Consider the following 13,649-nt stretch of genomic DNA (forward strand, 5'->3'; position numbering starts at 1 on the left):
CCTACAGGGTATGACACTCAATGAAATAAAGCAGGAATAAAGGTGGGAAATACAAATACTATTTTATTTCACTTATATGTGGAATCTAAAAAACAAATCAAATGAACAAAGATAACAAATAGGTTTGTAGATACAGAGAAAAATAGGAGATTGCCAGAGAGAAGTGTGGGGAGGATGAGTGAAATCAGTGAGGGAGACTAAGAGGTACAAATTTCCAGTAAAAAAATAAATCATGGGGATGAGATGTATACCATGGGGAATATAGTCAATATTGTAATAATTTTGTATGGTGACAGTTGATAATTACTTACTACAGTAATCATTTTGCATTATATAGAAATATCAAATCACATGTTGCATACCTGGAGCTAACATAGTGCTGGATGTCAACTATACTTCAATTACAAAATAAAAATAAGTGAAAATAAGAGAAAAATGCTATGTTGATAAGATGAAGAGTAATAGTGTCTAATATATATTAGACAGTGAATAGAAAATATAAGCTAGTATTTCATCTTTTCAAGCTCTACAAATTCTCTGCTGAATTGCTATTTTTTTTCCACACATGAACAATTTGAATAGGACAGTTCACTAATGTTTCTAGAGTAAAACTGTCCATCTCTAAAGAATATTTCTTTCAGGGGTCAACTGTCTCACTGACAGGAAGAGGATTTACACATGCAAGTCCTATTAACATTAATAGGTGTTACCAACATAAATCGCCCTGTAGTGATAGGCGATAAGACCCTCTAGTCTACTAGAATTCAAGTTCTATTGATTATCTGTCAAATGGTCCCAAGAGTCATCATCACCACAAGAAGCAGATGTGGCAACTTGTATGGGAAGGGCATCTCATTGCAGCCCCATAGCTAAACTATAATAGAAGAAAAAAAGTGGTTTTCAAAGTGTGACCTGGGATGTTAAGGGTTAAACCTTTTGCATTTAAAAAAGGTATCATTAAAGAATTCAAACATATCAAAGCACTTGTTTAAAAAAGTGTGAATACTCTGAGTTTCAACATGCTTGAAGGATAATATATCTACTTGTTTAAAAATTCAATTAACCTTACCTTTTTAAAACTTGATTTATTAAAAATTGCTAGTTTTGAAATACTGATGCTATGTTTTGAATACATCCTGTCTGAGAAGCTTTAGAAACTACCTGGAATTCACAGAAATTGTCACTCTGCTTAAATTATTTGATTCAAGAACAAATCAGTTCAGTGAATGATTTCTGCATGAAAGAATATCAACAGTCTCTTATCTGTTGTAAGTAAGCTACTGGGGACTCAACCAGCACAAAGAAAAACATTTCGGATTCTCATTCATGAAGTAAATAAGAAAAACATTTCAGAGTCTCATACACTAAGTGAGATGGGGAAACAGTTTGCAGGTAGTGTATTGTAAAGCCATACCCCATGCCTCAGAACACTGATTTCAAACAGAATGAAGTTTGATGCTGGCATCTAGAACAGTTTGCTAAGTAAATCATACCCATGTATCATTTGATTGCCTTTTTCAAAAGCCTGACACAGTCGGCAGATGCATAGAAATAAAATCAAATATATAGCTGGAAAATTAACTGAGAGGTTAAATAGTAGACCAATATCAACAAATAAATCAATTTCAAGACAATCTTTAATTTCTTGGCATATATACAAAATTTTAATATTAAAAAATAGGATACCACACCTGAAAGGCATTAAAACATACTTTATTTCCTCTGAAAACTTACTGTTACAGTGTGCAAATTATGAATAACCATATATTCATGCTTTCTGAAATGCACTTAAGAAAATCAATCAAGAGTTGAGAGAAATTATCCTAATAGCAGTAAATGTGTTGTTATTTTTCAACCATATTAAATATTTTTAAAGAAAAAAAATATAATTGCTTTGAAAGATCATTACTATTTAGCAATAATTTCAACAAAATTTTTTTTTGAGGTTTTTAGGACTTTAGACATACTTTGCTTTCTCCAGAACTATAGCTGTAACATAAGTTAATCATTAGCATGGCCATTATTTTGGGCAGAGGGCTGCCAATCTCAGAAATTACTATTCCAGAAGTTAACCATTAACATGACCATTTTTCTATAAGCAGCTAAGTATAATAGTAGATAGGGAAATTATAACTCAGTTTTCCTGTAGAAAAATATATGTTTATTTTATATATATGTATGTATGTTTTTCTGGGCAGGCATACCAACTAGACAAAAATACAGTAGCAACATAGGGTTAGTAATCTGTTTTCATATTGATGACTAAACTGAATGGTATTATCACTCTTGGCTAATAAGCATGCATAACACAACATTTTAAACACAGGAATAACAATTCTTTGATAATAGCAATTTTCAAAATTTAAAATTAGCTAATGAAATTTCTGCATCACGTACAAACATCTAAATTTTATTAATATGACTTCAGGCTTACAGTTTTACAATAAAACCAAAAGGCTTTTCTTTAAAGCTATGAAAACAAGTATTTGCAGTAAGACAGCTGAAAAGAATGTTCTTAGAATAATTTCTATTACATTCTGAGGCAAGAGGAAGTATCTAAAGTTTTCTAACACAAAGTTTTAAACAGCTGTGTATTATCTTAATCATCACTAATGATATTCAGGAGCTTTTAAACATTTCAACAGTATTAATAAATAATCCAGAAGAGAAATTCTGATACTGGCTAATGGATGAAATAGAGTACTGTATAGATTGGGCCACAAGACCACAGAGTATCTCCTTCATTGTCCAGAGAACTGTAGTAAAGCTATCAGAATTTTCCTAGTTATTCTGGGTCTACCCTGATTGGCTGTTTACGTAAGTGTGCATGATGTATCAAGAGGTCTTAACTCTAAGACTATAACAAAGTACAATATTTTAATTGGTGCAGCTTACTGCATTTGTATTCAAACTCAATGCTCTCATATAGTGAAAACTTTTATATTGCTGGTACTGCAGGGCAGGGCCAATACCCAGTGCTTATAGGTGTGTATTGTGCATTTAGCGCATGCCATAGTTGGGTTTCAGGAAATATAATTTAAGACAGATCTGAATTCACATAACAAAGTAGGTTATAATGTAATTCTATTGTCCCTGATTTGTATAACATTATAAAAAGGGAAGAGAGGGATAGAGGGGATTAAAGAGATCGGGGAAAGGCTGTGCAATGGGGAGAGGGGTTAGGAGTAGCCTGAGAGGCTTGGAAGGTTTTCCTCTGGATTCAGCTTTATCTGCTGAATTTAAACCCTGCTGGGGGGTTAAAAGGTGAGGCAAGAGCTACATTCTTTCCACTTCTCATGAGTCTGTGACCTGAAAGAGCCGGCTTCCTTTGAGATCGCTGAAATCTGGAGAGGTCAAAGCCCTGCTGCAGCTGAAGAATGTAAAAACTATGTGCTTTCTACTGTAGCCATGGCTCTCTGATCAGCAATACAGGCCAGACTGCATGACAATCCACTTTTAATGAATTTATTTATTCAAATAAGTTGTTAAGTCCAAACTATTGCTCAAAGAAGGTAAACCATCAGAGCTCAGCATTTGGAAAAATTTTAATATAGGCACTCACTGTACCTAGATTTGCCGTCTATTCACAGCCCTTATATTTTTATGCTAAGTGCATATTAGGGTTTATCAATTGTCATATTCTGTTTAGAGTCCTTGGTGGTTTCAGGTCTAACTACTAGAAAAGGAATATGAAGAGTTTATAGAGTGTTTTCCTTATTAAGATTTAAAACCACAATTCTATATGTTACTTTGTTTACTTTTCTATAAGACTATTAAATACTAATTTAAGAAATAGATTTTTATTTTAAAAGCTTAATGCAATAAAAACACTATGATTTATTGTTAGGGGAAGTGACAGCAAACAGTTATTTGCTGCATGAGATCTGATATTCACCCCCAAGTCAATGAGAAAATTCTGAAAGAACTTTTATTCCAGAAAAATCATTCTAAGGATAGCACTGCATATATCTTCAAAATCATTCTCATTCAGTAGACATGTAGAGAAACTGAGGTGCAGAAAGTAAACAATTTGCCTAATATTAGGCAATTTGCAAATATCATCAGTTTGCAAATATCATCATCATATTTGCCTAATAGCATAGCTAGGACGAAATTAGGTCAATAGACAATCAGGTTAGTGCTCCAGGTACTCAACTAGAAAGAATTTCCAAACACCAAAGGAGCCTATTTAAATCTTTCCTTCCATTTCTCTAGTACTGAGCTTTTGTAGAATTTTCAGGACTCAAATATAAATACTATTAACATTAAAAAAAAAACACTGAGTAACAGACTCCTGACTTGTTTGTAAAAGTGTCTACTTTAATATAGTATGTTCAATTCTCCTCAAGATAGAGAACAAAACAAACCTCTATTTCAAACATAGGCTCCTGCTTGGATTATCACACTTTAATCTTTTTCAACTATATCTACATATACTTTTATCATTTGTGTCACGATGCTCACACCCATAGAGAAAATATAACTCAAACAATCAAAGGAAATTTGTGAGCCAATTCCAAGTATGTGGCTTTCAAGCAAAGTGGCAGGCAAAAGCTGTCCTAATACCACAGAATTATTAACAATGCATAGGATCACTTTCATAAACATAGCTGTATTTCTGGAAATCAATCCACTTTATAATTTTTATCTGCTAATTCCACAGGTTTGGTATCTTAAAGCAGGCAAGTCAATGTGCTTTACAAAGTATTTTGTGGTCTTAGAATGTCCTCTTTAAGGAAAATCCCCTTTTGGATCTCTTTTATTGTTTTTCTTGGTAATTCCGCATGTTAACTGGCTGCTGTTGTGTAACATTTTTCAAACAGTTCTTCCATCAAGAAGACTCTCAGGCTAGGAGGATTTTCCACAGTGTGGTATCCAGTTTGGTATATACTGGTTATTCAGAGGGCTCCTCTGGGTTTCTCAGATTTGAGCTTTCTTTGGGAGTCTCTGAGTTGGCCTCTGGTAAGGCACTGGATTCTGAAGCCTCTGGTTGTAAACTGTCTCCATCAAGGATAATGTCTTCAGGATTCGGTGGGGGTGGACAGAAGTCTTCGTTGGGGCAGATTTGTTGGAAAAGTGCTTCAGCCTGGCCAGGGAAGAAAGGGCACAATAGTTTTTGAATGCTAACTTAAAATGTATGAACCTTTTTGGAACAGTTTAAAAAATGAAGTATCATCCTTATAATCATTAAGTTACAGAACTTTACACAGCATACATAACCTTCTAAAATCTGCTTTCAGAACTCAAATACATTCATTCAGACCCACCCTTCAAATGTATCAGTACTTGATCAGGTGCCCAGCCGAGACTTTAAGGTCATTTATTCTATGTGTCAATAGAAATAAAATTTCCTTTAATATTCTTTATATAATTTCTTAAAAGAGATTATCTGTGATATCTGTAGTCTAATTTAGCATATACCAATTTTAACAACTGTTCAAATCAAGAACATTCTTCATTGTTCAACTATTTGCTTTTCTAGTTTTCTTCCCTCTGTGCTTTGAGGAGTATTATATAATCCAAGACTATGGACTCTGAATAGAAAACCATGACAAATGCAGTAGTGATGTGATCTAGCTAATGTTTAATTAGCATCTGAGCCTTGCTCTCTTTGTCTACAGCATAGAAGAGAGTAAGCTTCTTTATACGATAACCGTTATCACTGTTATTAATAACAGAAATTAAAATGTCGAGATATAAGCTGAGCTTAGTCTGGCAGGTTAAGAGTAAGAAAGTAAACGTGATCTTAATTAACAACAAATAGATACACACATACAAGAAAGTAAATGTGGCAAGTAGCATTGCTATTCTATTCTAAACATATTCCTAGTTTTATTTAGATGAATACACTTCTTTGTTAGATAGGGGTCCCTGCCAGGTTAGGTAGCTTGCATGCTACCCTACTGGTAAAAGAAAGTCATTAAAGGGTTTTAAGATATATGCTTGTTTTGCTTTAAAGTTTACAATGTCTGTCTGTACCACTTCAACCCTCCGTCCCAATGTACACACAAGGTCATCCATTAGGCCAGGAGTTGACAACTATGGCCCACAGGCCAGATCCAGCCTGTTGTCTGTTTTCATAAATAAAGCTTTATTGGAACACAGTCACTCTCCTTTATCTATCTATAGCTCCATTTGCACTGCTATGGTGGAGTCAAGCAGCTGCAAAATACACTGTATGGGTTGCAAAATCAAAACTATTTGCTAGCTGGCCATCTATAATTGCATACTCCTGCATTCAGTACATAGAACAGTTTCTTTCCTTCTTAAGTATAATTCAAGGGTATATTTTTGGACCTGCCATTTAACTATGGTTATTTTCAAATTAAATATTTGAAATGCCTGCTTTGCTTGCTTCCACCCAGGGATCACACCTTTGCTGGAGATATTCAGTCTCTAGAAACAGGAGGACTGGTGTCAGACAGAGCCTCTACCTCACACTTTAGTTACTCTAATAGTCATTTTGTCTTTTATCTCTAACTAGTCTACCTGAAGAAGTTCTTCTTCCCCTTTAGTTTCTGGATGTAATCACCAAACCCTATTGATTTTATCTCTTAGTTCTGGACTCCATCTGTTCTTTTCCTAGAGACACAGCCCAGACATGCACCATCTTTCCCTGGGACACCTGCAACATCTCAGAACTGGACTAGTCACTTTGCCTCTAGGATTTTCCTGTGTAATCCATCTTTATGCTGCCCTCAGAGGGGTCAATGGAAAATGAAATTCTGTTTATGCCTCGTGCTTAGTCACTCAGTAGTGTCCAACTCTTTGCAACCCCATGGACTATGCCCCGCCAGGCTTCTCTGATATGGGAACTTCCAGGCAAGAATACTGGAATAGGTTGCCATGCCCTCCTCCAGGGGATCTTCCCAACCCAGGGATCAAACTCATGTCTCCTTTGTCTCCTGCCTGGCAGGCAGATTCTTTACCTGCTAAGCCATCGTGTTCTGGCTTAAAACTCTTCTAATAGGATAAAAATCCAGGATGATTATGGTGAACAAAACTCTTCAGGCCTATGTTCTCTGGTCTCATCATCTTCTACTTCACCCCATCTCTGCCTCTCAGATTTTTTGCTACACACTATTACCTGTTTGTTGGAAGCTTCAACAGTATGTGTACCGTCAACTTCCAAATGTTCAAGCTGGATTTAGAAAAGGCAGAGGAACCAGAGATCAAATTGCCAACATCTGCTGAATCATCAAAAAAGCAAGAGAGTTCCAGAAAAACATCTACTTCTGCTTTATTGACTATGCCAAAGCCTGTGACTGTGTGGATCACAAAAAAATATAGAAAATTCTTCAAGATATGGGAATACCAGACCACCTGACCTGCCTCCTGAGAAATCTCTATGCAGGTCAGGAAGCAACAGTTAGAACTGGACATGGACTGACAGCCTGGTTCCAAATTGGGAAAGGAGTACATCAAGGCTGTATATTGTCATCCTGCTTATTTAACTTATATGCAGAGTACATCATGAGAATTGGCCACCTGATATGAAGAACTGACTCACTGGAAAGACCCTGATGCTGGGAAGGATTGAAGGCAGGAGGAGAAGGGGATGTCAGAGGATGAGATGGTTGGATGGCATCACCGACTCAATGGACATGAGTCTGAGTAAACTCCGGGAGTTGGTGATGGACAGGGAGGCCTGGTGTGCTGCAGTCCATGGGGTCAGAAAGAGTAGGACACAACAGAGCGACTGAACTGACTGACTGACTTCTTAAGCATATTATTTTTATATCCTAGGCTGGTGCAAATGCTATAATGTATGGCATGTTTCAATTTGACTGTCTTCCATTTGGATGAAGAATTGCTACTCATCTTTTATATCCTTCTGTGTAAGGTTCTCTGACTCCTAGATAGAACTTCTGGCTCCTCTATAATACCTTTGTACTTTCAATATCATTCCTTTTTTTTTAATCTATTCTTTTGTTTGTTTTATTTGTTTATGGCCTTGCCATGCAGCATGTGGGATATTAGTTCCCCAACCAGAGATTGAACCTGCACTCCCTGCACTGGAAATGCAGTCTTAACCATTGGACCATCAGAGAAGTCCCTCAATATCATTCTCTTATTGCATATACCACACTGCAATGTCATTTGTTTACATGTTTTTCTCCTTTACCAGACAGTGATTCACCCAGGAATGATGACTAGGTTTTAATTAACTCTGAATCCTTAGTGCCAGGCATGGAATAGAATCTCCCTCTCTCTATATATATATATATATGATGTATGCATATGTATGTACATATATGTAATGTATGTTATAATATTTATATGCAATATCGAGTACAATACAGTTTACACACACACACACACACACACACACACATAGCTATACATGTAAGTATATATATATATAAATGGAAGAATTTTAGAAACTGTATATTGTGCAAATATTGAATATAAACACAATAATTATTATTACTCTTTCTTTTACTTCTACTCCAGTTCCTCTGGAGTACCTCTCCAGTACCTCTGGAGACAAGAGTACCTTGTCTCTCTTTTGCCACCTCTCTATAGGATAGATTCCCCTGAACCCCAGTTTCCATGGCTGGATCCCACTCAATTTGTTTCTGTATATTCCTGTCACGAACAACGTGTGTCCTAAGACTGCCAAGCAACTACAGGTTTTGCTGTCCTGCCCTTATTTGTACTCTACCTGATGTGGAAATCCCCCTTTAGCCCATCTGCCACGGGCCCCTGCTGTTGCCAATTTCCCATGGCCAAACTCCGGCCTTTCCCAAGTCTCTCCTCTCTTTCCAACTGCTGGAACATTTTAGGGCCAACTGTCACTTTCTGGAAGGTCTTTCTGGAAGCTTCTTGGTGTGCTTCATTTCATTTGCCAATTAAGCCACAATTCTGAGAGTTATACAAAGAAGTTGGTTCAGAGTACTTAGCTGTCAACTTTTAATCTTCCTCGCCCTTTTAAAGCCAGGAGTAAGCTTAAAGGGTAATGCTTTCATGCAGTTAAAATAATTAAAAAGGGCTAATTATATTGTGACTTAGTTTCCTTATACTGGGAAGTACAGAGAAAACAAGCTGAGTAATTTAGATATTCCTAATGTTTATTTAACATTGTGTGTGTTAGTCACTCGGTCGTGTCCAACTCTTTGTGACCCCATGGACTGTAGCCTACCAGGCTTCTATGTCTATGGGATTTTCCAGGTAAGAATACTGGAGTGGATTGCCATTCCCTTCTCTAAGGGATCTTCCTGACCCAGGGATCAAACCTTGGTCTCCTGCATTGTAGGCAGATCCTTTACCATTTGAGCTACAAGGAAGTCTAAAAACAAACAAATATTTTGTCAATCTAGCAGTTTAATGTATTTAGGATGCATCTACATTAACAAGATGAAAGCACTGTACACTACATGTGTGTACAAGCAGTGGGGTCCAACAGACCTGAGGTTAAATCTTGGGTCAAAATTTATCAGCTATATGATCTTTGGCCAAGTTATTTAGCCCCTTTGGGCTTTAATTTCCTCATCTGTAAAATGGGGATGCAATAGATACTTACCTCATAGGGTTGTTGTGAGGACCAAATCAGATAATATATATAACATGATTAGGACAGTGCTTGGTATATAGAAAATGCACAATAATGGAAGCTTCAGGAAGTATGACACCTAAAATTGCCCTCTCCCTCAATAGCTTGAGAAAGTAAATGCTACTGCACTATGTGAGCAACTTGACAGTTCTTATAACCAAGAAAGCTCACCTTCAACTTACAAACTATGTACCAAAAGTCATAAGCAATTTGCTGATCTCTCCATACAAACAACATTCTAATGGTGGTTATACTGCCAGTCCAGCATCAGCCAATTTAACCCATTTCACACCTGAAGTATAATACGGAGTACAGCACTATTTAACTATTCTTGTTCCTAAGGCAGTGGCAGCTCCAAGGCAATGGGGACTCCTTAAAGAGGAGTGAGCTATCACTGCCTTGGGAGTATAGACCAGTAGGGACTACAGACCAGTCTGTTTATCAGTATTCCTCATATAAGAAAAGAAATATCTATGTGAGGTTCAGAAATAAAATAGAACATAGACCACAAAACCAGCAAGTCACAGAAATAATTACATAATCGGGAATGTCTTGGTATGCTCCTGCATACAACTTTAACTTGTGAATATTAAACACAGATTACTTCCTATTTTTAATGTCTTCAAATCATAGCTTCAAATGAACACAAGGGAGACAGGTTTGTGTTATTCAACATCTATACATTTACAAATAAGAACAGCAGATGCAAACTTGACAAATAGTAAAATGAAGCATTTTACTTAAAAAAAAAAAGGAAAAAGGAAATCTCCAAGTGCTTATGTTCCTACACGGGCAAAACTTAGGTGATATTCTGAGGGTTTTATAAACAATTTGGAAGACAGAAGTCATCAATTAGCATTTGGGATGAACATGGTGTAATATACTAAAATTAGAACACAGTTTATCTGAATAAACTGGCTATTTTTAAAAGTTATCATTGATGCCCTTTAATGTAGGCATTATAATATTTCTCCTAAAACTTATTTGAGGTTAAAAGCTATATAACAAATATAAGCCTACTTATAATTAATAGCATATAATAATTAGCACCCAAACTAGAATTATTATTGTTTTCTTCTGTGGTAACATTGTACTCAAGTCTATCTTCTTGGGAAGCAAATTACCTCATGATAAAATTATCCTTTAATTATAATCTTCTAGTTTACAGCTTAGATCACATTAGCACTTCTATACTAAGTCCTTATTTAGGGCCTTTCATTTTGGTTAAAAACATTAAGGTTCACTGAGAAATAAAGTTATCTGGCTGATAACTTGTTGGTAATTTCTGCTTGGGAAAAAATGGAACATCAAAGCAAAAATGATCTGGCCATTTTAAGCCATAAATGTAGATATTGAACTATTCCGGTTCCTATTAAACTAACAGAACAAAAGATGGATGAGACATGTGACTTCCTGTTTTTGTTTGTTATCATTGACTAAATCTGATTATCCTGGATTACCATTAGACTTTGAGGATTAAAAACAAAGAATCTGGCAAAAAACTGTAAGTGTATGGGTCATGGCCTTGCTGCTATGCTGAAAAATTAGATTAAAAGCTTAAAGAAGCCATTTGTTTCTATAAGATCCTTGCCACTAGTGGGAATGAAATTTCCACCTGTAGTCTTAGAACAATGTTAAATTATCCATTTATTGATTCAATAGATAGATGCACTAACTACACTGGTGAAAAGTTTAGACTTACACCTCAAAAACAGTATTTTCTGCTCTTCTTTTTCAGTCAAGTGTAGAAAAGTATATTTGTACACGCATATGTATTTTCAATTTGTAGAGTCATAATTCACTTTTGGCATTTTGTGTCAGCTACCTTGTACCTCTATAGCCCTGTCCAGGAGCACTATCACAAATTCCACCCTGATTTAACATACTCCTCAGCAGTTACTATAGTAGCTTTGGGACACCAGCTTGTGTCAAAACATTAAAGGAATCATGTGCATTGTGAAAAACTGTATGTTCTTTTCCATGATAAGAATGTGCCTTATTTCCTCAGTGTGTATACCTAGAAGTGGTATTGCTGGGTCATATGGCAGATCTATTTCCAACTTTTTAAGGAATCTCCACACTGTTTTCCATAGTGGCTGTACTAATTTGCATTCATTTCAATGTATGACAAAAACCACTGAAATGTTGTAAAGTAATTAGCCTCCAACAAATAAAAATAAATGGAAGGAAAAAAAATTAAAAAAAATATAAATAAATAAATAAATAAATAAAACCTAGACAAGCAGGGAAAAAAAAAAAAAAAGAATGTGCCTTAAAAATGCCATTTAAAAAACACATTTTGTGTGCCTTACCAGTTACACTCCTTTTGAAATGACTCAAGTTTAAAGAGGAAAAAAGTTCATGTATTTCAAAATACACTGAAAGACCACAATTTAAATTAGAAGCAATGTCTCTTTAGAATATTGGCATTATAAATTCATTTTCTGGATATGTATTTCTAAGATCTTCTATCCTTAGTCCCACAATGGAACTCATAAACAATCTCTTGTATTTCATCATTATATTCAAGACCATGACAATATTTGATACTACATTTAAAATATATTTAATGTGGCTTTGTTGTTCAGAGAGAAAATGTTTAGGAGCAAATTACAGAGATGGTATTAAATGAGAGAGATGCTTTTTTAGTCTCTTTTCCCACCTCTTAGAGGAAAAAACAATTCACTTTCCCTACCACACCAACTTCTTAATCTAAAACTGAGAAAGACCAATAGCCTTACCTGTTTGACTGCATTATCATTTCCTAAAGCACAGTCTGGGCCAGAGCAGACATAAACGTTGGATGGTAAATCATTATAAGAGTTCCTGCTGACATCTGAAGAATCTCTCATATTGAAGTAAAGACCCCATAGAAGTCTTGGCTTTTCAACTTCTTCATTTTCTAAATGTAAACATAAATTTTATGTATATCTAAAGCACAGCATACCTCTCAATTACTATAATATGTAGCCAATTACTAACAAAGCCGTAACTATACATTGTAGTAAATCAGAGCTTTTTATTTCAACAAAAGTATATCTGCATACACATACTCTAATACACGTATACAATATTTCAAGCAATGATGGCTTTTCAACCTAAGACAAGTTAGATTTAAAATTTATTTTGATTATCAGTAAGTTACTTAGATTTAACTCCAATCACATTTCCTTGGACTTTTCTTATTTCTCATCACCAGTATCAAAGTGCTTATGATCATATTCATCTTTAAATTATGCCAGTGAAGTGAGAAGTAAACAAACTGATTTTCTTGTTTCACATGGATAAACCAACTTAAAATATTATAAAGTCAATACTATACATAGGATTATGAGATGATCACAATAGAGAAATCTATAGACAGGGAGTAAGGAAATTCCCTGGCAGTCCAGTGGTTAAGACTCGGTGCTTTCACTGCTGTGCCCCAGGTTCAATCCCCACTTGGGGAATTAAGATCCCATAAGCGCATGCCACTTACCTAATAAAGAAAACATATGAAGTAGATTAGTGTTACCTTCAGTTGGGGAGGAATTGATGGAAAGTACAGGTTAAAGGCATTGTATAGGAGACAGGAATCAAGACCATCCCCAAGAAAAAGAAATGCAAAACAGCAAAATGGCTATCTAGGAGGCCTTACAAATATGTGTGAAAAGAAGAGAAGTGAAAAGTAAAGGAGAAAAGCAAAGATATACCCATTTGAATGCAGAGTTCCAAAGAATAGCAAGAAGAGATGAGAAAGCCTTCCTCAGTGATTAATGCAAAGAAATAGAGGAAAACAATAGAATGGGAAAGACTAGAGATCTCTTCAAGAAGATTAGAGATACCAAGGGAACATTTCATGCAAAGATGGGCTTAATAAAGGACAGAAATGATAGGGACCTAACAGAAGCAGAAGATATTAAGTAGAGGTGGCAAGAATACAAAGAACTGTACAAAAACGATCTTCACGACCCAGATAATCACAATAGTGTGATCACTCACACTCACCTAGAGACAGACATCCTGGAATGTGAAGTCAAGTGGGCCTTAGGAAGCATCACTATGAACAAAGCTAGTGGAGGTGATGGAATTCCAGTTGAGCTATTTCAATTCCTAA

The 13,649-nt window shown here is 35.6% G+C and overlaps 1 protein-coding gene across 1 annotated transcript in view; it reads right to left on the reverse strand.

The window, feature by feature from the left end:
• Positions 1-1,697: 1,697 nt before the first annotated feature.
• Positions 1,698-13,649, reverse strand: part of CHM (CHM Rab escort protein) — a 225,664-nt gene continuing 213,712 nt past the window's right edge. The window contains exons 14-15 of the mRNA XM_020889377.2: positions 12,295-12,455; positions 1,698-5,086 (exon numbers count right to left, since the gene is read on the reverse strand). Coding sequence (XP_020745036.2) covers positions 4,895-5,086; positions 12,295-12,455 — 353 coding nt within the window. The 3' untranslated portion in view covers positions 1,698-4,894. The remainder of the gene's footprint in view (positions 5,087-12,294; positions 12,456-13,649) is intronic.

Source organism: Odocoileus virginianus, chromosome X, assembly GCF_023699985.2.
Source record: "Odocoileus virginianus isolate 20LAN1187 ecotype Illinois chromosome X, Ovbor_1.2, whole genome shotgun sequence".
Taxonomy (NCBI): domain Eukaryota; kingdom Metazoa; phylum Chordata; class Mammalia; order Artiodactyla; family Cervidae; genus Odocoileus; species Odocoileus virginianus.